The 25,954-nt window shown below is 48.1% G+C and overlaps 11 protein-coding genes across 11 annotated transcripts; 6 read left to right on the top strand and 5 right to left on the bottom strand.

The window, feature by feature from the left end:
- Window positions 1-12: 12 nt before the first annotated feature.
- On the bottom strand, window positions 13-1,530 carry GGS22DRAFT_22487 (Low temperature viability protein). Its single transcript, XM_047966527.1, has 2 exons — window positions 1,392-1,530; window positions 13-1,328 (listed from the first exon to the last, which is right to left on the bottom strand). The coding sequence occupies exons 1-2, from the start codon at window positions 1,409-1,411 to the stop codon at window positions 80-82; spliced, it is 1,269 nt and encodes a 422-aa protein (XP_047818201.1). The 5' UTR covers window positions 1,412-1,530; the 3' UTR covers window positions 13-79.
- Window positions 1,531-1,719: 189 nt separating this feature from the next.
- GGS22DRAFT_165465 (P-loop containing nucleoside triphosphate hydrolase protein) lies at window positions 1,720-4,076 on the top strand. The gene is made up of 3 exons (XM_047961686.1): window positions 1,720-1,934; window positions 1,999-2,878; window positions 2,931-4,076. The coding sequence occupies exons 1-3, from the start codon at window positions 1,800-1,802 to the stop codon at window positions 3,878-3,880; spliced, it is 1,965 nt and encodes a 654-aa protein (XP_047818200.1). The 5' UTR covers window positions 1,720-1,799; the 3' UTR covers window positions 3,881-4,076.
- Window positions 4,077-6,112: 2,036 nt separating this feature from the next.
- On the top strand, window positions 6,113-6,818 carry GGS22DRAFT_22473 (uncharacterized protein). The gene has a single exon (XM_047966526.1). It carries the CDS (start codon window positions 6,118-6,120, stop codon window positions 6,565-6,567), a length of 450 nt encoding a protein of 149 aa, XP_047818199.1. The 5' UTR covers window positions 6,113-6,117; the 3' UTR covers window positions 6,568-6,818.
- Window positions 6,819-8,358, bottom strand: GGS22DRAFT_22472 (Aldo/keto reductase). The gene has a single exon (XM_047966525.1). The coding sequence runs from the start codon at window positions 8,057-8,059 to the stop codon at window positions 7,070-7,072; it is 990 nt and encodes a 329-aa protein (XP_047818198.1). The 5' UTR covers window positions 8,060-8,358; the 3' UTR covers window positions 6,819-7,069.
- A 1,781-nt stretch (window positions 8,359-10,139) lies between these two features.
- Window positions 10,140-12,034, top strand: GGS22DRAFT_22467 (HAD-like domain-containing protein). The gene has a single exon (XM_047966524.1). The coding sequence runs from the start codon at window positions 10,277-10,279 to the stop codon at window positions 11,804-11,806; it is 1,530 nt and encodes a 509-aa protein (XP_047818197.1). The 5' UTR covers window positions 10,140-10,276; the 3' UTR covers window positions 11,807-12,034.
- A 753-nt stretch (window positions 12,035-12,787) lies between these two features.
- GGS22DRAFT_165459 (uncharacterized protein) lies at window positions 12,788-14,240 on the top strand. The gene has a single exon (XM_047961685.1). It carries the CDS (start codon window positions 13,006-13,008, stop codon window positions 13,789-13,791), a length of 786 nt encoding a protein of 261 aa, XP_047818196.1. The 5' UTR covers window positions 12,788-13,005; the 3' UTR covers window positions 13,792-14,240.
- A 54-nt stretch (window positions 14,241-14,294) lies between these two features.
- Window positions 14,295-15,963, bottom strand: GGS22DRAFT_165457 (uncharacterized protein). Its single transcript, XM_047961684.1, has 4 exons — window positions 15,578-15,963; window positions 14,856-15,515; window positions 14,615-14,794; window positions 14,295-14,552 (listed from the first exon to the last, which is right to left on the bottom strand). Exons 1-3 carry the CDS (start codon window positions 15,862-15,864, stop codon window positions 14,632-14,634), a joined length of 1,110 nt encoding a protein of 369 aa, XP_047818195.1. The 5' UTR covers window positions 15,865-15,963; the 3' UTR covers window positions 14,295-14,552; window positions 14,615-14,631.
- A 902-nt stretch (window positions 15,964-16,865) lies between these two features.
- On the bottom strand, window positions 16,866-18,525 carry GGS22DRAFT_22452 (NAD(P)-binding protein). Its single transcript, XM_047966523.1, has 3 exons — window positions 17,963-18,525; window positions 17,489-17,855; window positions 16,866-17,409 (listed from the first exon to the last, which is right to left on the bottom strand). Exons 1-3 carry the CDS (start codon window positions 18,189-18,191, stop codon window positions 16,968-16,970), a joined length of 1,038 nt encoding a protein of 345 aa, XP_047818194.1. The 5' UTR covers window positions 18,192-18,525; the 3' UTR covers window positions 16,866-16,967.
- Window positions 18,526-21,422: 2,897 nt separating this feature from the next.
- GGS22DRAFT_22435 (periplasmic binding protein-like II) lies at window positions 21,423-22,861 on the top strand. The gene is made up of 3 exons (XM_047966521.1): window positions 21,423-21,911; window positions 21,968-22,721; window positions 22,780-22,861. Exons 1-2 carry the CDS (start codon window positions 21,644-21,646, stop codon window positions 22,621-22,623), a joined length of 924 nt encoding a protein of 307 aa, XP_047818193.1. The 5' UTR covers window positions 21,423-21,643; the 3' UTR covers window positions 22,624-22,721; window positions 22,780-22,861.
- On the top strand, window positions 22,833-23,945 carry GGS22DRAFT_22402 (uncharacterized protein). The gene has a single exon (XM_047966520.1). It carries the CDS (start codon window positions 23,042-23,044, stop codon window positions 23,900-23,902), a length of 861 nt encoding a protein of 286 aa, XP_047818192.1. The 5' UTR covers window positions 22,833-23,041; the 3' UTR covers window positions 23,903-23,945.
- A 15-nt stretch (window positions 23,946-23,960) lies between these two features.
- On the bottom strand, window positions 23,961-25,819 carry GGS22DRAFT_165452 (nucleoside diphosphate kinase). The gene is made up of 8 exons (XM_047961683.1): window positions 24,951-25,819; window positions 24,835-24,865; window positions 24,732-24,775; window positions 24,617-24,675; window positions 24,511-24,555; window positions 24,384-24,449; window positions 24,279-24,328; window positions 23,961-24,219 (listed from the first exon to the last, which is right to left on the bottom strand). The coding sequence occupies exons 1-8, from the start codon at window positions 25,385-25,387 to the stop codon at window positions 24,076-24,078; spliced, it is 876 nt and encodes a 291-aa protein (XP_047818191.1). The 5' UTR covers window positions 25,388-25,819; the 3' UTR covers window positions 23,961-24,075.
- Between the last annotated feature and the right edge of the window lie 135 nt (window positions 25,820-25,954).

The raw sequence follows: 25,954 nt of genomic DNA, 5'->3' as shown, positions 1-25,954 counted from the left end.
AAAAAAGGTATGATAATGTTCGTGACATGTAGCTTTTCATTTCATTTGGTTTCTCTGGGTATCTACCATTATGTCCATTCTATCTCGACGCCGATGCTGATGCCATTCCCGGCGTCTGCGGCTGGGTAGTTCTACCCCGGATTCTGGCAGGGCCTAAACCTTGCCTTATCTCATCCAACTCAGCCGTACCACCCTCCCACTTGCCCTTCCTTACGTGCTTCTTGCCACGCATGGAATACCCTCCTAGGAAATCATCCAGGATGTTGTCAAAGTCGTTCCTCACCGGTCCTGTCACACTAGACACGCTCGAGATCTGCGACATGGAGGCAGCGTCGTCTCCGTCCTCGAAGTCATCCTCGTTGTACTGCTCCTCGATCTTCTCAAAGCGCGCGTCGAGAATACCGAGCTGCTCTGTGCGCACGAGAGATGACGAGGTCATCGAGTAGCCCGACTGGCTCGTCAGAGCGCCCTTACGCTTCTTTCGTCGCCCGCCGTTCGTGGTTGTGGTCATGAGCGAGGACTGTAACTCCGAAGGCGCACCGAACTGCTTCGCCGCAGGCTTGGACTGGTCCTTCTTGAACTTCTTGAAGTCCTCTAGCCAGTCACCGTTCTCCCCAGCGGAGACCAGGTCTGGCGCTTCAGAGGAGTCTTTGAATTCTTTGGTCGGCTTGGCCGTATCGTCAGACTCCCAGCCGTCTTCATCCTCGAAATCTATATCATCTAGTTCCTGCCCATCCTTCGCCAACTCGGCGAAGACATCCTCGTCGTCATCAACGTACGCCTCGTCTTCAAGCGCCTCAAGCACCTCCCGCAGTCGCGGATCCATGTCTGGCTGGAAGCCGCCGATGGCATCGGGGACGTTCTGCTGCGCCTGGTACGTCAGGTGCTGCAGGTTCTTCGAGGGCAGGAAGTCGTCGCCGAACAGGTCATCCCGCTTGCGCTCCTCATCCTCGACATCTAAGCGGCGCAGCGCATCTTCTAGACTCTGCTTCTGCTTTCCCTTTCCCTTGTTCTTGCTTCCGCTATCGGCTTCGATGAATACGACTTCGCCGGCGCCGTTGCCGGAGTCGAGGTCGCGCATGTGTTGCATGTAGTCGTATTCGCTGTCGTCGAAGTAGATGCCATGGTTAGCGGCCTCGCCTTCGTTCGCGCGGACGCGCTCTGCGTCCGTTCCTAGCTCCGATGCGAGGTCGTCGAGTTTGCGGACTTTGGAGGCGTTGGGGAGGGCGGTTGGGTTGAGTACCATGGATGGCGCTTCGGTGTCGTGGATTAGAGGGTCATTTTGTGGACGGTGCACCAGCGTGAAGTGCTGGGCTGTCTTCTTGTCGCTGTCGGGATTGTTAGAGTGAATCGTAGGGTGTGTATTGAATTAGTCATTTGTTTTCACTTACATCCACTTGCCTTTAGGCATCTTGATTGTTGTGTATCGTCTCGGGTCTATTTATTGTTTGCGAAGAAATAAAATGAGTGAATCTCTGGAAATTGTTTTGTTGTCATGAGAAAGAAACGGGCATCAGAGTTTGGTGTTCGTTGCCCATTTACTTCCAAGTTCTCGGTCGCATCTAAAAATTTGGTGGGGTATTGGAATTTCTTATCTTATCAGTGATGGAGTGACGCAGAAAAAATATGGAGGGGCAACTTAATTATTCAGCGGGACAATCTGAATAATAGACAATGGGTTTGGAAGCGACGCCCCAATTTCGATTCATAAAGATTAAAATTCATGAAAAGTGCATTTCATGAATTACGTCTTCTTACAACTTCATTCTATTTGGATCAATAAATCATAAGTGCCCAACATGCCTCTAGCAAAGTCCAAAACGTCTGTTGGACTGGGCAATTCGCTCATGAACGATCGTTTTGGTAAAGGCAAAGGATCTGATCGCAAAAAGGGTGCTGCAGTCACAAGAATCAACCACTCAACCGGTGAAGAGGTATAATCTATTAAATCATCTATAATTTAAATCTAATCAAATCACTCACATATACATCTTACAGTATATCACCAACGATAGAAAAGAAGCAGCATGGGTCAAGATGCGCTCCGTAACGGAGCAAGGCGCTCTAGACGAATTTCTTGCGACGGCAGAGCTTGCCGGTACCGATTTCACGGCCGAGAAGATGAACAACGTCAAGATCATACATACCGACCAAAGAAACCCGTACCTATTATCAGCGACCGAAGAGCGCGGTGTCTTAGGGAAACATGCCAAACACAGAGGCAAGTTAACGGTGCCGAGGCGACCGAAGTGGGATTCTTCAACTACAGCGGATGAACTTGATCAGCTCGAAAGAGAGAGTTTCTTGAACTGGCGAAGAGGACTCGCAGAGTTGCAGGAGCACAACGATCTCTTGATGACACCCTTTGAGCGCAATCTGGAAGTATGGCGACAACTATGGCGTGTCATTGAGAGATCAGACTTGGTTGTTCAAATTGTCGATGCGCGCAACCCCCTGATGTTCCGATCCGAAGATCTCGAATCATACGTGAAGGATGTGAACCCAGCGAAGAAGAATCTCTTACTGGTTAACAAGGCGGATATGATGACGACGAATCAGAGAAAGGCTTGGGCGACATACTTCAAAGAGAAGCGCATAGCCTATCGTTTCTTCTCGGCCAGTCTAGCAAAGCAATTAATCGACGAACGCGATCTAGAAGATGAGCAAGAGGAACCTTTGGTTGGCCAGAGCTCGAATCCAAAAACCATTCAGAGATCTAAGGCGGATAGCGCTCCAGAAGACGAAAGTGACGAAGATGAAGACGAAGACGAAGAGGACTCTGGTGTAGCCTTAACTCGGGACTCCGACGACGATACAAGAATATTGACAGTTGAGGAGCTAGAGGACATATTCCTCAAGCATGCATATGACCCTGATGGTACGTTACTTTCATGTCCACAATATGAGCACAAGTAGCTTACAATTAGCAGACCCAGACAAGAAGTTACAAATTGGGTTAGTTGGTTATCCCAACGTCGGTAAATCGTCAACAATCAATGCCCTCATCGGCGCCAAGAAAGTGTCTGTTTCCGCTACACCTGGTAAAACGAAGCATTTTCAAACTATTCACTTAAGCGACAAGGTTATCTTATGCGATTGTCCCGGTCTCGTATTCCCCAATTTTGCAACCACAAAAGCAGATCTCGTATGTAATGGCGTCTTGCCAATTGATCAACTCCGAGAATTCACGGGTCCCGCAGCTCTAGTTGCACACAGAATTCCTCAACCATTCTTAGAGGCCATATATGGTATCCACATCAAGACAAGACCATTGGAAGAAGGTGGAACAGGATTCCCCACCGCAAGTGAGCTCTTGGCAGCCTATGCCAGAGCTCGAGGCTTTGCCACCCAGGGTGTGGGACAGCCAGACGAATCACGAGCTGCCAGAGTTATACTCAAGGATTACGTGAACGGCAAGCTCTTATACGTCGAGCCCCCACCTAATGGTGGTGATGGTGCGGATTTCAACCGCGAGCTATACGATGCAGAGCATCTACCAGAAAAGCGCAAAGCAGCCCTGCTCGCGGCTATGGATGCCTTAGATGTAGGTGACGGCGAGTCGACGGTCGACACCGAAATGCTAGCCCTGCCAACGGGTGTTAAGTCAGCAAAACTCGACAAGGCTTTCTTTGCGCGTCAGGGGAATTCGGGACATATGAGAATGCCATTTAGCCATAAGTATACAGAGCAAGGAAAGGCACAGGCACAGGCACAGGCACAAGCCAAGCATCTTAGTGGACGAAAGGCCAGAGCTATGATTGCGTTAGAAACGGGTGTTGATCCTAAAGATGTTCAGCTCGGTTCTAGTAAGAAGCACTTTAAGGGTGGAATTAAGGGGAAGGGAAAGAGAGTTGACAATAAGATGCTCAACGAAGACTGAGAAGATTGGGAGTAAAGCTTCATCGACCGAGAAAATGGGGTGAAGGGAAAACACTATGAAGACATGATGATATATCTAAGTCGTTGCTGCCACATGGACTCGATTGGCACTTCAATGGCTATTCGCATCAATATAAGAAACGTGGTGATGACTACTTGTGCAGAGTCCACAAATCCTCCTGTTGATGAATCCGAACTACTCCCCAGAATGACTCAACTTCTGATATCGAACCAACATGCCCAATGCACGAATTAATGTATATAAGTAAAATTAACCAGTGATCTTTAGCCAAAGAGAAACACAACTAGCATAAAAGAGCAGGGTCATGTCGGTGCGGTTTGGCGATGATCCTCTGATATCGAATAATCGTCGTTCAGAGTATCAATCGGTAAGCACTAGGGTTCGATTCCCTAGATGATCAATTCAACCTTTTTCTTTTCCCACACAGTATCATTTTTGAAAATTTCAAAGCCGATCGAGTCTTTTATTTGTTCACACAATCACGGTCGACGATGGTGTGCATGCTGTCAGAATCACATTTCATTCTTCAACATCGAATATAATTTGCGTCCAGGATTCGTATCCATACCTATCTAGTCTCTCCTTTAGACAAAACGAAATACTCCAAACAAATAATTATCAGTCTTACTCATTGTAATACGGGTGACCATTGACACGCATGATAATAACTAAAAATGATGCATTATTTCGCCAGTGGTTATTAACGGCTTTAATGTTAGGAGGAAGGATGCCAGCCAGTAGAAGCTATCCGACATATCTTCATGCATCTATTTCTATATTCAGCTTCATGTAACTATTGCTAGCTCAGTTTCAATCCAACAATAAGCTTACAAAAGACCATTTCCTGTCCCAGATAGGACAATGAGGTAGTTAATTCTCATGCTGTATCACTTTCATACAGACAGACAAGATACATGCTAGACATGATGACTCTATTTCCCCAAATAATTCACATGTTAGATACCTACCTACGTATATTCAAGTTTAGGGAAAATTGATATCTGGAAGTTTCCGATGTCTCATTCTCACAAACACACCGTTCCAGCGACGAGCATCATACTCGTGGTGAAGCTAACAACCTGCATTTATTACGATCAACCAAGATATCCTGTATTCTCATCTCGATTTGCAAATAGTACGTCCTAGGTACGAAGTAATAATCGTCTTAGCCAGTCCTAGATTTTGTCCGATCATCTAGCATAGTTGCACACTAGAGGGGAAAAAGCGAGTGGGTTTCTTTAGCATGAAACGTGCGACTAGACCCATAGGGCCGAAGAAAGTGGCGTCATCATACTTCACGATACTAACAAAACGGGATTTTTCAAAAGCATCGTTTTCAACCGTTTTCAATTTTTCTGCTCCCCTCCTCCCCCGACCCCTCCTGTAACCCACAACCCACTTTCCATGGACCCTACGTCGTGAACCGAACCCGAACCACACCACCCGTTTCGCAGGGCTTATGCACAACATTTGCAAGTCCCGGCTATGCTCGAATTTCCAGCCCCAACGCCTGGCCTAGCGTCACCTGTTCTTGTAGACCTGCGGGAGCCGCGTCTTCCCAGCTAAATCTAAATTAACAAGGCAGAGGGCCGTCTGGGATCGTAGATTTCGGCAAAAGCCTGGTCCTTCCCGAGATCACCCGATTGTGTTAATTCAGATCGACTCTGGAACCGGGTTACGAGTTGAGGAGGTTGGCTTGTATACCTAATCCACGGATGCATGGTGGTGAAGCTTGTTTAGTACCTAATACCTCGCCTTAATGCTTCGCCGATGCGCAATAAACTTCAGCCTTCCTAGTCCGTCTCTACGTTGGAAGGTTAATGCTGAGTCTGAACACCTTAATTGAACCACATTACGAGTAGAGCTGCATCGTCGAAGAAAACATATCGACGCATGGGTGCAGGGCTAAGGTGAGTCCCGGTCTTGGCCTACCCGGCTCCCGCAGCCTCGCAAACAATAAGGTCTCAGTGCCAAAAACACGCCGGGCAGAGACTCACCAGCGAGACATCATAGACCCCTCTAGTTCGTGTTGCGAGAAGTATATAGCATGTATAGAATCTAGCCCTACGTAGCGCCAGCAAACCAACAAACATTCACACACAAAAGAAAAAAGAAAATCGTACTAGCTTACACAAGATTATATGTTTCCGATCTCGCTCCACCACATCATAATCCAATTCATCCGCACGCAGCGGGAGCAAGCCTTGTCGTCGACAATGCCAGTCGAGACCACGATATCGACGCCCCTGCCGGGCGGGGTCGACCCGGAGGCCGTGGTGGCACTGCTGCACAACCACGAGGCGTACATCCGGACGACGTGCCCGCAGCTGATCTCGTACGCGCGGGTATCGGGGCCGTCGCCAGCGGGTCTAGGCGAGCCGGTCCTATTCGAGGTCGTGGACCGGCGGCCGACGGGGCAGACGACGTATAAAATGACGTTGACGAACCACGCGGAAGGCATCGACTCCCTGGTCGACGGCAAAGCGCCGACGGGAACGATGGCCGTGCGCGCGCGGTGGCGGGTCAGGGGCGAGACCGGGCTGCTGGAGGAAGAGATCGAGATCGATAGTAATATGATCACGAAGAAGATGGTCAAGGGCAACATCGAGAAGGGCCACCCGGAGCACCATCGGACATTTCTGGCGGAGGCGGCAGCTAGGGCTTAGAGGAAATGGGGCGAGGACGGGAAGGACGGGAAGTGGGTTTTTGTGATACATACATGAGTGATGCTGAAGCTTACAAGGGAGTGAATTTTTGAGGGTCGGCGCACGTGGGAATTGGGTCTGGTGGGATTTTATGAGTACATAAATATGGATGTCACGATCTTCCCAGGGATGAGGAAAAAAAAGAAAGTAGAACGACGAGCAAATCTATTCGTTAACGTGGAATTCATCGTGGACCCCCTCGGGAAATAAAAATAACCCCACGCGTTCCCTCTATCTACCTACCTAGGTAGGTAGGGACCCCTTTTTTAATTCGCCAACGCCCAAAAACCCAAAACTCGTGGATATCTAGACGTCATGCTACCATGCCACAAGCACGTAGCCTCTTCGCAGAGGCTGACGGGGAAAATCTACTCGCTCGCTCAACCATGCCATTTTATGGCGCCATGACCTCGTATGTTTCCTGTTGAGCAATTACCTCACTGCTCAACTTTGCATTGTGCATTTATACAGAAACGCCGCCAACCTTGGTCTCCTCGGGCCAGACGTCATATCCGAAGGTATCCTTCATGTTAACGAAGCGCGTATGTCTTCCCTTGGCAACCGCGTTAACAGCCTCGAAATCGGCGTCCGAGAGCTGCGGGACATCGAAATTGCTCTCGATGCGCGATGGCGTCGAGCTCTTAGGCAATACTACGTATCCGCGGCGGACTCCCCAAGCCAGCAAGATTTGTGCAAGGGTATGGCCACTGCGGTCGGCGACCTCATTAAGTGTTTTGTTTGTTCGAACCTTCTCGCCTGTGTTAGGCACTTGGTCCTGTGAACCTAAAGGCGAGTACGCCGAAGGTAGAATGTCGTTCTGCAGACAGTACTCGACCAGTTCCTGATTGGGTAGGAAAGGGTGGATCTCGATCTGATTGACTGTTGGCTTGACCTTGGCAAAGCTTAGCAATTGCTTGAGGCCAGCAACAGTCCAGTTGGATACGCCAATGGCGCGGGCCTTCTTAGATTCATAGAGTTCCTCCATAGCACGCCACGTCGGCTCAGGGTTTTCAGTCAAACCCTTCTTGATGACATAGTAACCGTCAGCCCCAATCTTGGGTAGATGGTCGTCGTTGCTCTCCGCAGCGATGGGCCAGTGGACCAGAAATAGGTCAATGTAGTCAAGGCCGAAGTTCTGGAGCGAGTTCTCCAGCGACCACTTTACCTCATCCGGCTCGTGCAGGTGATTCCACACCTTAGTGCAGATGAAGATATCTTCACGCTTCACAGACGGATTCTTCTCTAGAAAAGCGCGGAGAGCCTCGCCGACTTCGGCCTCGTTCTTGTAGAACCAGGCACAGTCCAGGTGTCTGTAGCCAACCTCTAGGGCTTTGGTGACCGCCTTGAAAGTCTCGCCTTTGGCCCCTTCGTTGGCGAAGGTCCCAAATCCTAAGGCGGGGATCTTGACCCCATTGTTCAGGGTGAAGGTCTGCTTGTTCGTTGGTGTTGACATGTTGGCTGATAAGACTTGTGAGAAATGATTAGATCGAATAGATCGTACGTTTAATTGCGTCAGGAAGAAAGAGATAAGAGAGGCCTGCTGGTTTGCTGTTCTGGTGAAAGTCTCAGGTGGATGTGGTAAAGCCCGCAAAACGGCCGGCTATAGCTTAGAATTAGTAAGTTACGGGGTTCCTTTAAGGCAGACAGGGCAGGCCATGAAGCTGCACCATTGCATCATCCTCAACAAGATTATCTCTCCTGACTCAGCAAAAGTGGGAAAAGTTTTCGGATTGACGAAGCTGCGAACGGCGTGCGCCGTCGGTTTCACCATAACCGTTGACAGGCACTTGGCTTGACAGGCTTGATCAGCTATCGCGGGCTCCAGTTGTTTGCAGCGACAGTTGGCCGCTTTGCAGACTTGTCAAGCTTGTCAGGCTTGTCAGCGTAGCTAACCAGCCGATTTCCCCCCTTACCTTCGATTTACTGGTATTGATACACGCATATACGTACCGATTCGTATCCATCATGACATGTGAAGTGGATACGTCAAGGTTATAAAAGGATAAAAAAATGATAAAAAGATAAAAAGATCAAAAAAATAACTGGGTTCTTATGCAATGCAGACTGCCAGTTTCTGCCCGTTTACTCCTACCTATTCCGACGTTCCAAGTAGTTTTTTACGGGTCGGTTTTAATCGGTGAGCTTTCGTACCATGTACTATGGTATGTAGGTTTCGATGAAAAGGAAGATCCCATCCGTCTAGAGGGCGGTCAAGGGTGTTGGCCCTATGGGAGAAATTAGTCGGCGTTTGTGGCGTCACCTATCAAATGGCAAAGCCGTCACATCGATATGGATAGATCTGTGACAAAAACCCGAAAAGGGAAAAGATATGAAGATGGATGGTAAGAGAACTGAGAGATTGCAGAATACATAGTAGTTGCATGATAATAGTGTGCAGAAAGGGTCCAGAATAGATGCTTGATTTCGCTTGGTTGCAGAAAGAGTTGGAGAGGTCTGAGAGTTGCAGAATTGAGGCGACCTGGGCGACGCAAGTTGCAGGCGCTAGAAAAACCCTGCAGCTGACTACCCCTTGTCAGCCCCCACTCTACCCCCACTTCGCTGCACATCCCGAGTCAGGGAACCAAAGGAAAGTTCGGGAAACCGCAGGGAAACAGCAGGGAGCGGATCTGTAGCGGGGCCACTAGGAGTCAAAGCGGATCTAAAGCGGAGCTTGGCGGACCCGGAATGATGTCAACAGAAGCATGACAGCGGATACGGGTACGTGGGCCGAGTGGGTCTTAAGGGTCGCCATAGTATCCCATAGTATCCAGATTAATATCCATATTGTATCCACGACGGTATCCACGAATGATCCATTTCGGGACGTTTTGCGGCTCCTTTTCGGACTGACAACTGGTTTTCGTTGGTCCGGTTGGCGACCTGTTTGCTGGACTTGCAGTTAATACCAAAGATACCATCCATACCACGAATAAAGTCCGGATCTGACTGATCTGATAGGCCCAGATTATCCATCAAACGTTCGGCATACCGTCTTCTATAGGTTGGAAACGTTTTCGCTAGCCAATCCAACCGTTTCATCGACTTACAAACTATGCAAGGGACCGTTCAGCGCCAGGCTCGCCAGGCTCCATCATCGCGGCGGATTACGGCTGATAGTAAAACTAATCGCTTCTTAGCAGGCTAGCAGCCCAGCAGCCTAGTAACTACCGGTACTGATAGTCTGGTTACGCATAGTGCTATGGTATGAGACTTCATCCTTTGGTCCTATGTGGTCCTCTGGGTCAACCGGTCAACCCGAGCCCGGTCAATCTGGTCAACCTTTGTGTCAGTTATGTGTTATGTACTACTCAGCCGAATGTATGAGGTATAGTTACATTAGCCGTGCATGAAGAGCCAGAATTTTACTTTTCGTCGTCATCAGAGTTTAATCTACAACCTGTACGGTGTAGCATACGGTACGGTACCTAGACAGGCATACAAGGAGACAGGGAGACAGGGAGATAGGCAGATGAGAAGGTCCTCGCGCGAGCCGATGACTAGATATAACGCGACCCTCCCGTCATAGTTAGCAGTAGTCTTTCCTCTTGATTCTACATAACAAACAATCTTCTCCTTCTACTCATCTCAATACCCATTATCAAGCAATTTTGAAGCATTTTGAAACTCCTTTTTGAAGAATCTATACCCCACCCCCTAAACTACATTCAAGATGCCTATGTTCGAAGACTACGACCTTGTCCAGGCTTCTGAGAAGCAGGTGAGGAAGGTGGCTTCCATGACCAACGCCAACGGCAATGGCAATGGAGCAGACCAAGCAGTAGAGCATCACTTAGGCCACGATTCACTAGCAATTCCCGGCGAGCACGATGACGGCCCGATCGAAGTTCCTGCCTCAAGATCATCTATCTCTGAGGCTGCTAAATACATGCACACTTTGAGCGCCACACCATCCATGAAGGAGAGACGAGGCTCTCGTAACTCCTTCGGTTCCACTCTCCCCATCCCCAGATCTAAGAGACAATCCCGTCTATCTTCGGTCCACTACCCCGATGGAGATGAGTCCCTTACCCGTCCCACGCGCCCGGGAATGCCCCCTGTCCAGGCTTCGCGTGCTATCTTAGCTTCACAAGTCCAGAGCGTTGAAGTCGAGAAGGTGAAGAAGGCCAAGAACATGGCATTCGCTTTCGATATCGACGGTGTCCTGGTCCACGGTGACCGTCTTATCCCCGAAGGCCGTCGTGCGCTCGAAATCCTAAACGGTGACAACGAGCTCGGTATCAAGATCCCCCACATCTTCCTGACAAACGGATCGGGAAAGCCTGAACAGGCTCGCTGCGACCAACTTGCCAAGATCTTACAAAACCCTGTCAACATCGAGCAATTCATTCAATCACATACCCCTATGAGTGCTCTCTCAGAATACTACAACACCGTTCTAGTCGTTGGTGGCGAAGGCTACAAATGCCGTGAAGTTGCTGAGAGATACGGCTTTAAGGACATCGTTGTCCCCAACGATATTGTTGCCTCCGACCCATCCATCGCCCCTTACCGGGTATTCACTGACGAAGAGCGAGCCTCCTCCCGACCGCGGGATTTCACAAAGGTTAACATTGAGGCTATCATGGTCTTCTCCGACTCTCGAGACTACGCTACAGACATGCAAATCATTATGGATCTCCTGCGCTCTGAGAACGGTCGCTTGGGAACTATGGCTAAGGACCCTGTTTCCCAGCGCATTCCTATCTACTTCTCCCAAGGTGACCTTTTGTGCCCCACTGAGCACTGGACACCCCGTATGTCTCAGGGCGCATTCCGTATCGGCCTTGAGGCCATGTACAGAGCTCTTACTGGTGCCGACCTCGAGCGTGTCGTCTACGGCAAGCCTGAGACTGCCACCTACAAGTACGCTGACGAGGTTCTCGCCTCGTGGATGGAGCAACTTCACGGCGAGGAGAAGTTACCTGAGAACATCTACATGATCGGTGATAACCCGGCGTCTGACATCATCGGTGGCAACATGTACGGTTGGAACACTTGCCTTGTCCGCACTGGTGTCTTCCAAGGCGGTGACAACGACGAGAACAACCCAGCCAACTTTGGTGTATTCCCCAACGTTCTCGAGGCCGTCCAAACTGCTCTACGGAAGCAGCTAGGCGACGACTTCAAGATGCACTTTGACGAGATGATCAACCCTGTTCTCCACGCAGACGCAGCTGATGCTGCCGCTGTCATAATATAATGACGGAACGATGAATATCTTTTGTTTTTTGGGAAGGGCGTTAAATGGGGGGAAACTTGACGAATTTTCTTGGATATTTAGGATTTTAACGACATCATATCATCAGCATTGACTAACCATCAAGCATGACAAACTTAGAGAGATTGGAAAGACTGACAACCTCCTGGAGAGACATTTAGAGATTTTTTCTTTTGGCAAATTCAACCACCTTCTTACGGCTTGTGTGGTTAGGCAATTGGTGCTTGTTTTTCTTGTGCCTTCCTTCGATTACGCCATCGTCAACGACTTTTGCAGCTACGAGTGTCATTGTTGCCAACAGATTAACTTCACAGTGCATGATTCGAAAGGCGACTCGTTTATACGGACCTGGTGTTTTGTTTGATTTGCATTATTACAGCTGACTTGGCAGACCGAAGACCATTCCAAACCCCGAAGCACCACTATTTCTAACCTTTTCTCAGAAACAACAGTATTTCGTAGTTTGATGTTATCAGCCGTGATAACATCATTGTTGATATGTGACATAAAGGGCCGTAAACATAGATTAACTGACCATAATAGTAACCTTGCCGCTGTTGGCTATTAATAAAAATAATTGTAACCCTCAACTATTTGTCAATGTAACTATGGTCTTATGCGAGTGAAACGCCACGATGATATAAGAATGAATTGTCACATTTTGTAGTTGTAGAAGGTGTAGACTTGTAGTTGTAAAGTTGTACAGTAGTAGTTACTAATCTCTGGTATTTCATTGGTGAAGTCTAAAAAAACACGAGTTTGAGGCAATACTAGCCGAGATAAGAGAATGCAGGTGAGTTCCTGACCAATCATCTTCAACAAGGAAAAAGGGGGGACTAGTCCCAGAAAATAAGCTCAAAATGCGACACCGGACTTGACACTAACCTGGTTCGGCAACCATCTCATTTAACGAAATCTTACGAGGCGCATCGCGTGTCGGTCGCTCTTTTTTTTCAGCTTCACATTCTTTTTATTAAACTAATTGTCTCAATTGATGCCGGCCGCTTGCCAGAGCTAGCTACCCGCCGCCGCCGCAAAGGCGCGCAGCCGCTCATTATACCGCCGTCGCTCATTTTACCCATTATTAATAATAATAAAAAATAATAGATAATTTCGTCATTCCTTACATACTGTGTGTGTTGTGCATACTGCTGCACTGACGCACCTACGTCAGACTACCTATGCGCCGCATAACGGCGCTTACGCTGACCCTCGGGGTGGTAGGGTCGCGCGTCGCAGCCGATGACGGCGCCGTCTGGGCAACGCCGCACGACAGCTACTCCTCGTCGATCGGCGTGCTCGGGTGCAAGGTGAACACGAACCGGATCGCGTACTGGCCCGGTTCGGTCGACTGCACCAACATCTGCGTGTCGCTCTCGTACGGCGGGCGGACGGTCCACCTGCTGCGCGTGGACCAGTCGCAGGGCGCCCACGACGTCAGCTACGACGCCTGGAACTACCTGTACACCGGGTACTCGGCAACGGAAAAACCGACGGCGGGGGGTGCCGTGGCGATGGAATTCGCAGACGTCGACGCGTCCCAGTGCGCGGACCTGATCCACACCGACGACGGCAAGCTCCCGCTTAGCGCGGCCAACAGCATGAACTTCCTCGCTAGCTGCCTCGCCCAACCCGACAGCTGGGTCGCGAAGAACTACGTCCTATACAACATCCTCGACTCCACCTGCTTCTGGGGCCACGACGAGGTCTGCAACCTAGACTGGCCCGCCGCGAACCAGGCCAGCTGCCCTAGCGCCCTGGGCGACCCGGCGACTTTGACGTCCGCGCCCGTGTACAATATCAGGTACCCCTCTGGCCAGACTGTGGTGGCGTCTTCGGGAGTTGTTGTTCCCGCGCAGGACGACGCTAAGAATGAGAGTGCCGGGTGGCTTGGGAAACAGCCTGGTTTGGTTGGGTTGGTTCTGGCGATGACGTTTTCGGTCGCGAGCGCGAATATACATTTTTGATGGTGGTGGTCATGTGATTCGACCTAGCCTATGGGACTATGGACGGATGCGTGCTTCTGTGCAGATTGGTGGCTGGTTGCTGTGGGGGATGGGGGATACCTGTATTCCATGGTTTTGTTGTTACGATTGGAACATCGGGTGCTTGGAGAGAGGGGAGTTGGAGTTGGTCCTGCATCGCATCGAATGTGTATTACAAAGAGATACCCTGTTGATTTATGGCGACCACTTACATATAATGCGTTCTACTAATATGGTACGCATAGTATATTTCACATATACTTCACATATACTTCCAACCTTTCATCTACCTTGGTACCTAGTCTTCAAGCATAGGTAGGTAGGTACATACTTGATATTCCTGTCATGTTAGAGAGGGAATGATCGACCGTGGGGGAACTCCGAAGCTCTAAGTTGTGGATGTAGATTATATAATCTGGATTTTAAGTCAACTTCGCCGGTCTTTTCCACTCGTAAATCCAATATCAATATCGATATGACACTTCTACAAGACTAGGTACACACTACATGAATGTTAGATAGAGCCTGCTGCTAACGCATAGTATATGACCTCATCAATCGACCGTGATTGCGTGCATGCATTCATGATTGGACACTGTGCTGCAAATTCCGGTGACAACACCTGCGTCCATGCAGTGTCTCAGCCTGCTTGACGAAACTAGACTGGGCTGAGTTGCTGGTGCAGCTAAATGATAGCAATCGGCGGGTTTCCCTTCTTGGTATCATCAGCAAACCAAGCCTTCCTCGAAACAGGATTAGTGGATGTCATTCATACATTGTGCTTCGTCGGTAGTAGAAAGCTTACTTCTATAGAGAGAGATTTTAATCTTCAGGCGCTAAAGCTGATGGCATTCTAGTGCGTATACTCATTTGGGTCAAAGACTGAAAAAGCTCCAGCTCGTTCGACGGCACGGCAAGATGCGTGACTCTATACTCGCGCCACATCTGTCTTGTACGGGGAGACTCTGCATCGGAAAACACCTTGCTTAAAACTGATTTTCAGCCCCCACTTTCAACTTGTGATAAAGTGTAATACATCGACTTACATATCACCAGAGAACGTCGCTTTGCCACCAGTCGTAATAATCATTGCTGGACGCGCAATATCGGCAAGGACCTCACTAATCGCGATCGACGCGAAGGCTGTGAATACAAGGGTATTCTCATCGACTTCTGCGAAGCCGCCTGCCCCACACTTGCCTACAATTTCGAAGCCATTTTCGCTGAGGATCTCGTTTGTCTCTTCGCGATAAGCCGGGTCTTGAGCTTTAAGTTCGATAGAGGACCTCGTATGGAAACGTGCCACCTTTGCCATTGTTAAAGCCATAGCATGCTGCAACAGACTTTCTTCGACGTCGCTTGTTTCCGAGGCCTGTTGTCCCTTTTTGCGCCTATCGTTCATTTCAAATTCACCAGTTTTGGTGACCATATCACCAAGAGCAAAACATACAACTTTTGTTATCTTTAGCTTACTGATACACAGTAGCCATTGGAGCTGTGCTCTGAGCAGGTCGCAAGTGACGCTATCAGTCCACAATTGTCGCTTTGTTTCGAAAAGCGATTTGCTATCCTCTATCACCTCTTCATACCTCGGGATAGTCTGGTTTCTCCATTCTAGTAGATAAGAGCAGAGATATGTTTCTGGAGGGCCATCTGGTTTGATTCTTACAAGCCGCCAGTATCCTTGGGTTTTGAGACGTGGGGTCCTAAAAGGCAAGTCAGACCAGCCGCATGTAAATATGAGAAGTGGAGGAAAGATCCTAGGTACCAAATGGGATTTTTAATCCTATACATTGGGTTCTTTATACGGGCTACGACGCCATCAATACGCCGCACTGTGAAATATTCCGTCTCGAAGGACCGTGCCAGTTGTGCCTCGATATCTACCAAGTCTTCCTTTCTCCAGAGCTTAACTCCTGCTTCATACAGATCCGAGGCGCATTGGCTGCTAAGTATCCATGGTGAGCATCCGTAATTGAGTTCTGGTGATGGCTCTTGGCTGGAAAAGGAATTTGAAGATTTGCTTGGCTCAATATAATTATCTTTATTAGCCATGATGTCCTCACAATGATTATTCTCGCGGTTCGTGGATATGCGCTGCAGATGCACTAATATGAATGAGGGGGAGAAGAGGGGGATAAACAACAAACGGGCTAACGCTTTAAAGATATAAGCGGAGAGAAAGGGCAGAAATTAAGATATGTTGTTGGTTATTATCACAAAGCCTGGAAACCCGCGCATCGGCACGATGAGTCACCAGATACAGTCCGAGGTCGTGCTTGATATCGGAATTCCGCCTATGCACTTTCTTTAGAAGAATACTTGATGGATTTTTATAAATGGAGAAACCACTCATCCCTTCTCGACTTTATTTCAAACACTCCAAACTTGAAACATGGTCTTTTGAGGAGATCATTCATTAGAAATGCATTATTTACAAATACTAGGTAAACATGCCAAAGTTCTTCTGCAAGTCTCATCTAGCTATAAGAGGCTTCTTGACTAGTCACTCCCTAGTTCCTGTTAAGCATAACGACAGTTCAACATGTAGGAGTAAACTTGGCTTAGAACTAATCTTGCTGGATTCAATTTGAATGATAATTATCATTGTTGGTTGAGAGTTTTCTTGATATGGCTTTTATTTCTCTTCATTTTCAAGTCTATGGTGTTTGGTCTGTGAGTTCATTTAATACAAGACTGAAATATCTACCTAGTATGGGTTATAGGAATCACGAATAAATGTACTTTGGGGTAGGCGATGATATAAGAAGTCTTCGTCACCTGGGAGTTCTAATCAAAAGGGGGTTAGGCCTTAATACAATTGCTACATGTTACCCCAGGTATTTAGTACCATCTGTAAGGGAGCTTCTGATTAGGTAGGTACTATCTCTCACTTCAATTGGAAACCAAAAACTACCTACGTAGTATCAACACGGGCAGGTAGTTATGTATTTAACTAGATTTTCATTCTGCTCCACTTCTATAAGATAATGTAAAAGGGGTAAGAGGGATACCTAACCATGCTTGAGTAGGTGTAAGTAAGGTATCAATTAAATTCGCTATACAATATGCTATCACAAAACCACCATATGCCCTTTCTTAATGTTCGGATCTTCGATCCCTAACTCAAGCTAGACGAGCCTCCATCGTCTATCTACCTACCCAAGTAATGGTATCAGCGCTTTCGTTGTGTCCAAAATACTCGTCTCATACGGAATCCACTCCTGCCCCGTAGCCTCAACCGCCTTCTTCCCATCAAACGCCACATTCCCACTCGTCGAAGGATAATCCTCCTCATACCCCTCCCCAGGGGTCCCTTTCGATAACCCAAGCTCCGGCATATACTTGTTTAGGATGTCGGCCATGGCCTGCGAGCCGCCTGTCGCAGCCGCGCATAAGTAGCGCTGGCCGTCGGCGGCTACGGGGTTCAGGACGGTCCATAGGATCACGCGCGCTACGTCGCGCACGTCGATCGTGTTCTCGTAGATTAGGTTTGGGCCGGGGATCTGTTTGGTGCTGAGAAGGGAGAAGAGGTTCCCGAGGGAGAAGGGGAGTTGCGAGGGGCTGGTCCAGGGGGTCAGGGATGGGCCGATGAAGTAGCTGTGGTGTGTTGTGGGTTAGTGAAATATTTTTTATTTAAAGAAAAAGGGGGTGTAGTAGTGGGAAAAGGGGTGCGTACGTAGCTTGAAGGGTCGTCATACTAAACGAGGGCTTCTTCTCATCGTGAAACTTCCAGAATGCCCTTTCACCAACGGTCTTGCTTGCGCAGTAGGCGTGTAGACCACCTGCCTCGGAGCCTAGTTGCGCGATAGCCGGCTCCGAAGTCGTGTTCCAGTTCTTTTCCGAATAGACACCGGGCTCGGTAGGTACGTCGAAAATAGCAGCAGCAGATGACATTAATACCACAGTCTTTAGCTGTGAGCCAACTTTCGAAGCCGACTCCAATATCCCCATGGTACCGCTCATGTTCATACGAACTACTTCTGGTGGTGGTAGAATAAAGGTGTCTTTGACTGGTGAGGCAAGATGGATAATTGCGGAGCACCCTAAAATCGGTGCTATTCGTCAGCTTCTAATTCCCAATTTGTATCCCTCAAACGAAAACAGCGATAGCTATTTGTCCAGTTTGCCCCCCACAAGGTGAAGTTCGTACCAATTACGGCCTGGTCAAAGGCGCCGGGTATGGTCATATCGGGGATCTGTACGACTTCGGCCCCGCCCCCGTAGCCAAGTTTCAGCAGCGCTTTTTGGACTTCGGTGCCGGCGTCAAGATTTCGGACGGTGCCGCGTACATTGTACCCGGCCTTCAATGCCAACTCGGCAACCCGGCCGGCGAGGTAGCCGTTGAAGCCGGTGATGAGGATTGTTTCTTTCGGAGACATCTTTCCTCCTTTTTTCTCTGTTAAATTGATTAAAAATGATAGGCGTAATATCGACGCAAACCCAGCTCGCTATCGATGATGTGTTCGTTCACGTGCTTGTGCTTGTGTTTGTGCTCGTTCTCGTGCTCGGCGAACAGAGAAGGACATTGGAAGAAAAGTGCATTGCAGCCATTTGTATTAATCGGTCTGGTCCAGTCATTCGAACACATCTCGGTAATGTTCTTTTGCAAGTTGGAACTTTTATCTCAATCGTAGCGGATTTCGGATTTCGATTAGATAGAGGATGTTTCCTCATGTTTGGTTTGATTAAAAGTTCACTTTCCGCCTCTCCTGAGCTAGGTATTTCCTTCTCTGCTATTAGTTGCGGCTGGATAACAAAAGGACAATGCATCACACCAGCAGAATTTGGGGGTAGGAAAGGGCAATGCAGCGCCGCAGCGGTCGGGACGTCGGTCCCTAGCAGGTAGCTAGAACCCCCCTTATTACCTGTTTCGGAAGCGAAAGTCGCTTCTAACTGGACAGTTTGTTCGATGCTTTGCTAAAGAACGGAAGAACATTTACTGGGTACTACTAGGTACTTCCTTATGGTAAAAAGCCCTATTATAATCCTGGCTTGCCGCTAAACTTTAACCTAGTCGGGTCTCGGTAACTGCCCTAACCCTTTTATTTTTATTTGGTGGGTTTTAATATAAGACAGCGAACGAGGTACGGTCCTTTTAACAAGCTGCGTTGTCGAACACCCTATCATAGCGTCTTCTTTTCAAAGTAACGATGCAGTCTTGGCCCCGGTGGAGTTGTTTTGAGTCGAATGTTCCCGAGGATCTGGCACTATGAAACGGTCATTGTTCATTATTGACCATACAAATCAAACCCTATTATATTCATCCTCGCGCCCTCGGTAAGACCATTATCATGTAGATCACGACGCATGATATTACCACATATCGCTTTATTCCCGCGTTTTAAAATCATCAACCATCACAACAACCAGCGAATTTAGCGAATAGACATTATAGACGTCTAAACTAATGTCCTTGGATAGGCAACCGAGCTTCATTTCGGTCGTCACGTTACATATCCGCCCCATCGTTTTAGCAGATACGCCAGACTAGCATAAGGGGTAGGAGCACGAAAATCGCATCTGAGTAGCGGAGAACAACACGGCACGTGCAGGGCGCAGAAGGCTTAATAAGTTACGGAAGTACCTTGCATTTTTCTGTCATGCTGATATCATATCATGCCAAAGCGGAGAGGTTCCATCAAGCAGATAGAAGGAGCCTCAGATTTGCATATAATCGCGGCTACACGGACAGTACGAGTAAGATATTGACTTGCTCAGCTGCTCAGTTCTTCTACCATACACCACCTCTATGCGAGTTGGAAGCGGTGTCCTTTTACATCGGTGAAGAGTCAATGTTCTACTGGTCGCATCCCCTCTCGTGGCGTCCCTTGCGTTGTATTGCAATAAACAAACGCTTTGATATTAATATTCTGTTTCATTCTGTTCAGGGTCGAGCCATATACTCCTTCCACGTGGTCAGCGGCGATACTCGCAAATTAACCGCCGTCATGCGGCCTCGCTCGGCCTACATCGTGATTCCTGTATTCCTTTTGGGGGCAGAGAATTTGTCAACATGATCGGAGTACATCTGACAGGCTTGTGCTCTCGGCACCTACTTCTTCTCAAGATGCATTCGAAGGATACATATTGTCAAGAAGAAGAGGGTTTCGTGCTCGTTTACAATAACAGGGTCTTGCCAAGCTGCTGACGACGACAGCTTCATTTCTGACATATATGCTTGGCCAATACCTAAACTGGTATTCAACTCGCGAAAAAAAACTTGTTGAGCCTGGAGGCAGTGTGTACTTTGTATGTACTCCGAATCGTCTCTAAACATTACGGTCCGCATTCCGGTGTCTCACCCGTCGGATCGATCAATTATCTCCGGTAGTTCGGAATGTTATACGGCACACCGGGGAGCGCATATGCATAAATAATCACACTCCGAATGACTTTACTGGTTCAAGGTAGGGAGTAGAAAAACACCCGGATTTACAGCTCTCATGCCGTCATCATTTCAAAGGTTTTGTATGAAAACTCACTAATTATATGTTACTTTTATTGTAGCAATAGTTCGTTGTATTTTATGTGACAAAATTGTTTCTACGGCTATTGGATCGAATAGTACCTACTAGGTATGCATCAAAGAAGAAGCTAGATTGGCGATTTGTCTTTCTTGTTTCATTATAAACCGACGAGAAGTATAAATGAAGCCGAGTCCTTTCCTTAAAATCTGCTTCTAATAGACATTATTTAATTGTGGTATTTGCCACCTAGGTAGAAACGAGCTGAACATTTTTAGTTTCGGTTACGGGATTAGAAATGAGTAACAGTCCTGACAGTCCGGGTAACGAAATTCCCAGTAGGGTTTCGCAGATGCACTCAATAACCTTACCGGGAGACGTATCCATGGATGCCTGCCTGTAAAAAATTCCTAGACGCCTCCAAATACCATAATGTGAATATTTCCCATCTCTCCATTTTCTTGGTTGTTCGTGTGAAGTAGACCTGACAGTAGAATATACAAAGACCTCTAACCTAGCTAGATCTTCTTCAGCTTACCAGTGAAATCACAGAGATCATGGTTCAAACACAACTGATATCTCAAGGTTCTCCACATGCGCGTAGTCTCATATTTTATCATTAATAGGCCTGCAATCTCAATGGGTTGAACCTCCCTCTGTAGGTCAAATTCTATAGTAAAATTCCAACTAATTATGCCAAGAACATGAACAGCTCTTTCAAGTACTAAGCTTCGGGTGATAATTCGTGCGCTTGGCTTGCTCGACGAAGGTTTTACTACATAGCCTATTTTTAGACTACCATGATTATAATAATATGATAACCATCTGGGCGTGGTCTAGATATCCCGATGTGAACCCCCAATTTCGAATAGGGGCTTTCGGTTACACGTTTAGGGGTTAATCGATTTACATGGTACTGGGCTTTTATCGAGGAATTCTAATTCGCTTACATGCGAACAATCCTAGAAAATCATTTGAACTAGTTATTATTTAACGTCTATTCAAATAATATACGATCTCCAGTAATTTATAAGGTTATAATTGTATTCTCCTTCATGGTATTTTGTGGCATTATTAACTATTGTTCTCCGCCGGGACAATCAGCAGTACCTACCGCCTACCAAGAATTAAGCTTTATTGTACAGTGCCCCACAACATCTAGTCCCGCGCATACCCGCTGCAAGTAATTGCCGATCTGATGCATTGAGCACGTAAACTCTATGCGCTGTTTCTGTTTGATCTCAACCTGGAAACAATTACAATTCATTTCCCCTTTGCTGTCTTGCGGCAATTAGACTTAGCCACTGACTTTTAGCGACTCTGAGTAAGTTGTAAGAATATTACCTAGTACTAGGTAAATCGGAATAATGACAGATTCCTCTCAACCCCTCCGAATCGGCTTCGTGCCAGAGCACTTCTCCACGCCACTTTACTTTGCCCAGAAATATTTTGGCCTTTCCGCTACATTGATCCCTTTCCCGTCCGGCACCGGGCATATGATCACAGCTATCCGGTCTGGCGAAATTGACATCGGCATCGGTCTGACAGAAGCATGGGTAGCAGGTCTGGGCAAGGAAGATACCCCTGGCGATGGTGGCTATCGAATTGTCGGGACCTACGTCGAGACGCCTCTTTGTATTGCGCCATAAAGCCCACTATATATCATAGATGAGACTTACTAATACGTATAGGCTGGGCAATTTCAACTGGTGCCAAGCGACCTGAAATTACATCTGTATCCTCACTCAAAGGATCTAAAATCGGGATTTCGCGCATCGGTTCTGGAAGCCAAGTGATGGGCTACGTGCTCGCGGACCAACAAGGATGGCTCACCCCGGGAAAGTCACCCTATGAAGATTTTGTGATATTACAGAACTTCGAGAATCTGAGGAATGCAGTCAACGATGGCAAGGCAGACTTTTTCATGTGGGAACACTTCACATCCAAGCGGTACTACGACAGTGGAGAGATACGCCGCGTGGGCGAGATCTACACCCCCTGGAGCAGCTGGAAGATCGTGGCGTCAACAGAACGGCTGTTGTCGGGACCGAGCGCGGATCAACGGCTATTGGACTTGTTCAAGAAGCTTGACGAGGGTGTGAAGTATTTTGGCGCGCATCAGGACGAGGCGGTTAAGTACATCAGTACTAATCTGGATTACTCGGAAGAGGATGCGAGAGAGTGGTTGAGCACTGTGAGGTTCGCTACTAAGACTGAAGGCGTTGACTTGAAAGTCATTCAGAGCTGCGTCGACATTCTACGTAAAGCGGGAGTCTTGGCTGAGGGTAAAGGCTTGCAGCCAGAGAGCATGCTCATAAAGGGTCTGGGCGCGCAATTTCCGGAATGAGACATACAGGAACTAGCTGTATCATACTGGAGATAAAGAATGAAATGTTTGAGATATTTTTAATCTATCTTTATTTCCGATTAATATTGTCTTGTCTTGTCTCGCTCTCCGTCCCCTATCTAGTACTCTTAAGATTTTCGCTAACATCCTACAAAGCTACCCCGAATCGCGATATCAACGTCATTTCCGCCCCGCATTATTGAGCTGAGCTCCCCACACGAAATTCTGCGCCGCAACCAAGCTTTGCTATCTTTCACAGCTTAAAATAAACAACTACCACCTAACAAAATCACCTCACCTTTTCCTCAGCGGCCTCGCGGCCTAGGCCGTTCCTCTAGACGCAGCAACTAAGCTCGAAACTCATCCAAACCCGTCTCCATCCTAAGAAGCCCCAGGAATAAATAAAGCCCTACGAAAAATGCCACCCACAACTCTCCTCTGGCGGCAGCACCTGCGCCTCTTCGCATCCGCAACACGCCCACACCCACGAACCTCCAAGACAACCACATTTCTACCCCTCCTCCCCCGCCCCCGCGCCCCGCGATCGCATCGTTTCCAATCCACCAAACCGCCTCCCCCTCCCCCCTCCCCCTCAGCCCGCAAAACCCAACGTCTCCACACGATCCTCGACCGCGCCGCTCGCTTCGTCCCTAAACGACTACACCCGTACCTCCACCGCCTGCGCACCGCGCCCTTCAGCCACGTGGCCGCGTTTCTCGTGCTGCACGAGATAACGGCTATCCTCCCGCTCTTCGGGCTCGTGTATGTGTTCCACAGCGCGGACTGGGTGCCCACGGCGTGGGTTTTGGGTCCGTGGGCGGCGTCGGCGGAGGAGGGGTTGCGGAGGTGGATGAGGTATTTTCGGAAAAAGGGGTGGTTTGGGCTCGGTGAGGAGGATGGGGAGGTGGATGGGGAGGAGATGTTGAGGGAGGAGGTTGAGCGGGAGAGGGAGAGAGGGAAGGAGGGGAGGGGTGGAGGATGGTTAGATAGGTGGAGGAAATGGGGGGATGGTGATGATGATATACCCGGGGATGGGAACAAGGAGCTTGGGGTTGGTTCTGGAGAGAGTAAGACTAAAACGGCGTGGCGGAAGGTGAAGAGCGTCGTTACGACGGATAATACGGAGAAGGGGTATAAAATAGGCGTTCAAATCGCTGCTGCCTACGCAATTACGAAAATGCTGCTTATACCTAGGCTAGCACTGAGTCTATGGGCGACGCCTTGGCTAGCAAGGGGATTTGTAGCCGCAAGACGCTCGGTGTGGAGGAAACGCAGTTAATCAACCACACTTATACACTCCTGGATATACCCGAAGAATATCACGAATTGATCAAAAATTCTCTGAATAGTTTTTTATTTGTTGCGGTTTGCACTATTTGCTTGACCTTGCCATGTAGTTTTGAACACTGTCTGAGCTAGTACGGCATCATATGGAACTTCGTAACCACGTATTTACTCGTAGATCCACTTGGCCTGGGCGTTCTCCCAGCTGACGACATCGCCCTCCTTGAACCAAAGAGCAATCTCCTTCTTGGCGTTCTCGACGCTGTCGGAGCCGTGGCAGACGTTGCGGCCGGTTTGGAGAGCGAAGTCACCCTATTCATGTTCTGTTAGGACAAATCGAAAGACGTGTGGGCTTCGAGGTGGTTACTTACACGGATGGTGCCAGGGGCAGAGGCAAGGGGGTTGGTGGCACCGAGGAGAGCTGTGAGGGCGTTGGTTAGTCTTATTATTGCCATAGAACGGTGATGTAAACGTACTTCGGCCAGTCTTGACGGCGTCAAGACCTTCCCAGACCATGGCGGCAATTGGGCCGCTGTTCATGTCTGTTCTCGGGTTAGCTATATCGAATAGGATAGTCGTTGACTCGTTGTCATGGTGACATACACTCAATTAGACCAGGGAAGAAAGCCTTGTCCTTGAGGTCAGCGTCTGTTACGACTGTGTTAGTTCATGGAGCCATTAGAGTTTGGTGGAGACAGAAATGACTTACAGTGCTGCTCGAGGTGGGCCTTGCCGGGGGTGACCAGCTTGATGGCAACAAGCTTGAAGCTATTCGACAAATTAGATTTAAGCACCAGAGGATGGGATGAAGTGGTTCTACTTACCCACGTCCCTCGAAGCGAGAGATGATGGCACCAACGAGGCCACGCTAGGGCAAGGGTTAGGACAGTATTTGAGAGCTTAAGCTTTACATGGAGTTTTAAATACCTGGACGCCGTCAGGCTTGATGGCAATGAAGCTGAACAATATGTTAGTTTTCTATATGCCATCGTGGTTGTGAAGATTGTTAAGGTTAAATAGTAGAATAAAAATTGTGTACTCACGTCTGCTCGGTAGTCGACATTTTGGATTCTTCCGTTTGCACCGGCTTTTCGGTAGGTTGGATGGGAGATTGAGTGACGGTAGTGGTGATAGTTAAGGTAGAAGGAGACTGGAATAGTGCTCTTCTGTAAATATTTATGTCGTGCTTAACACTTTGTCCGAATGTCCAACCTTGACGATCTAGCTGTGTCCAGGGGAAGAGGAAGAACAGAAAAAAAACCAGGCACAGGCTTGACAAGCTGAAGAAAAGATACTTCAAGGCGGGGTGATTGGCGGCATGGCGGGGTCCTGAAGGTCCATTGGGTCGTCGATTGGGCTTGACGTGGCTTTCAGAATTGTGGCGCCTTCCTCCACTGCCACCACCACCTTGAGGTCCACCTCCTCCTGGTGCAAATTGTTTAGGCACATTCTGTGGTTGTGGCTTATACATTTCGGTCATTAGGGTGTATGTCTTGGCTGTAAACGTTTCCCTTGAATCGAGAACTCAATGATTGAACACTGCCTATGTGTTTGTAAGAGTTTTGGTTATCGTGTATGGAAAATGATGCATAGGTAGGTAAGTAATGATTTCAATAATTATATGAGTTTTCGATTAATATTTTCAGTATTTCCAGAATATGGAACGTGAATGAGATATACAAGGAAACGAAAAAAATGTTGATTGTGTTGTTGTGACAATGGTGGCTAAGAGTCGTGATTGATCAAACGGAGAATAGCGAAGGGAATTATTCACAAATCAGAAGAGCCTCACTAATTACCTATGTTGCCATGCAGCCACGATGTAGTTCACGACAGGCTACGACCAGATGATGAACATTGGAGAGATTAACAACAAACTTGATAGATCCAATATTGAAATGGTTATCAGTCTTTACGTGTGGCTAGTAACAAATAGATCATCATTCATCGCGACTTAGTAGGAGCTCTATATTGATAGTGGATAATAGTGGGTATCGGGAATTGTGGCTCATAGGCTAAAATACTAGATTACCTAATTCAAGGGAAG

This window comes from Annulohypoxylon maeteangense, assembly GCF_022496945.1.
Source record: "Annulohypoxylon maeteangense strain CBS 123835 unplaced genomic scaffold GGS22scaffold_10, whole genome shotgun sequence".
Classification (NCBI taxonomy): Eukaryota; Fungi; Ascomycota; class Sordariomycetes; order Xylariales; family Hypoxylaceae; genus Annulohypoxylon; species Annulohypoxylon maeteangense.
Note: the sequence above shows the minus strand (reverse complement) of the source record. Positions and strands in the feature narration are given on the sequence as shown.

Excerpts from the sequence above, each read along its gene's own strand:
- GGS22DRAFT_22487 (XM_047966527.1), bottom strand. The coding sequence starts at position 1,411 with ATGCCTAAAGGCAAGTGGAT. Across the intron at positions 1,329-1,391 it reads ATGCCTAAAGGCAAGTGGAT|CGACAAGAAGACAGCCCAGC; the intron begins GTAAGTGAAAAC and ends CAATCCCGACAG.
- GGS22DRAFT_165465 (XM_047961686.1), top strand. The coding sequence starts at position 1,800 with ATGCCTCTAGCAAAGTCCAAAACGTCTGTTGGACTGGGCAATTCGCTC. Across the intron at positions 1,935-1,998 it reads ACCACTCAACCGGTGAAGAG|TATATCACCAACGATAGAAA; the intron begins GTATAATCTATT and ends TACATCTTACAG. Across the intron at positions 2,879-2,930 it reads GCATGCATATGACCCTGATG|ACCCAGACAAGAAGTTACAA; the intron begins GTACGTTACTTT and ends TACAATTAGCAG.
- GGS22DRAFT_22473 (XM_047966526.1), top strand. The coding sequence starts at position 6,118 with ATGCCAGTCGAGACCACGATATCGACGCCCCTGCCGGGCGGGGTCGAC.
- GGS22DRAFT_22472 (XM_047966525.1), bottom strand. The coding sequence starts at position 8,059 with ATGTCAACACCAACGAACAAGCAGACCTTCACCCTGAACAATGGGGTC.
- GGS22DRAFT_22467 (XM_047966524.1), top strand. The coding sequence starts at position 10,277 with ATGCCTATGTTCGAAGACTACGACCTTGTCCAGGCTTCTGAGAAGCAG.
- GGS22DRAFT_165459 (XM_047961685.1), top strand. The coding sequence starts at position 13,006 with ATGCGCCGCATAACGGCGCTTACGCTGACCCTCGGGGTGGTAGGGTCG.
- GGS22DRAFT_165457 (XM_047961684.1), bottom strand. The coding sequence starts at position 15,864 with ATGGCTAATAAAGATAATTATATTGAGCCAAGCAAATCTTCAAATTCC. Across the intron at positions 15,516-15,577 it reads AGGATTAAAAATCCCATTTG|GACCCCACGTCTCAAAACCC; the intron begins GTACCTAGGATC and ends CTTGCCTTTTAG. Across the intron at positions 14,795-14,855 it reads GCGACGTTCTCTGGTGATAT|CAAGGTGTTTTCCGATGCAG; the intron begins GTAAGTCGATGT and ends ATCAGTTTTAAG.
- GGS22DRAFT_22452 (XM_047966523.1), bottom strand. The coding sequence starts at position 18,191 with ATGTCTCCGAAAGAAACAATCCTCATCACCGGCTTCAACGGCTACCTC. Across the intron at positions 17,856-17,962 it reads CTTTGACCAGGCCGTAATTG|GGTGCTCCGCAATTATCCAT; the intron begins GTACGAACTTCA and ends CACCGATTTTAG. Across the intron at positions 17,410-17,488 it reads ATGACGACCCTTCAAGCTAC|CTACTTCATCGGCCCATCCC; the intron begins GTACGCACCCCT and ends AACACACCACAG.
- GGS22DRAFT_22435 (XM_047966521.1), top strand. The coding sequence starts at position 21,644 with ATGACAGATTCCTCTCAACCCCTCCGAATCGGCTTCGTGCCAGAGCAC. Across the intron at positions 21,912-21,967 it reads CTACGTCGAGACGCCTCTTT|GCTGGGCAATTTCAACTGGT; the intron begins GTATTGCGCCAT and ends TAATACGTATAG.
- GGS22DRAFT_22402 (XM_047966520.1), top strand. The coding sequence starts at position 23,042 with ATGCCACCCACAACTCTCCTCTGGCGGCAGCACCTGCGCCTCTTCGCA.
- GGS22DRAFT_165452 (XM_047961683.1), bottom strand. The coding sequence starts at position 25,387 with ATGACCGAAATGTATAAGCCACAACCACAGAATGTGCCTAAACAATTT. Across the intron at positions 24,776-24,834 it reads TCAAGCCTGACGGCGTCCAG|CGTGGCCTCGTTGGTGCCAT; the intron begins GTATTTAAAACT and ends CCCTTGCCCTAG. Across the intron at positions 24,450-24,510 it reads CTTCCCTGGTCTAATTGAGT|ACATGAACAGCGGCCCAATT; the intron begins GTATGTCACCAT and ends ACCCGAGAACAG.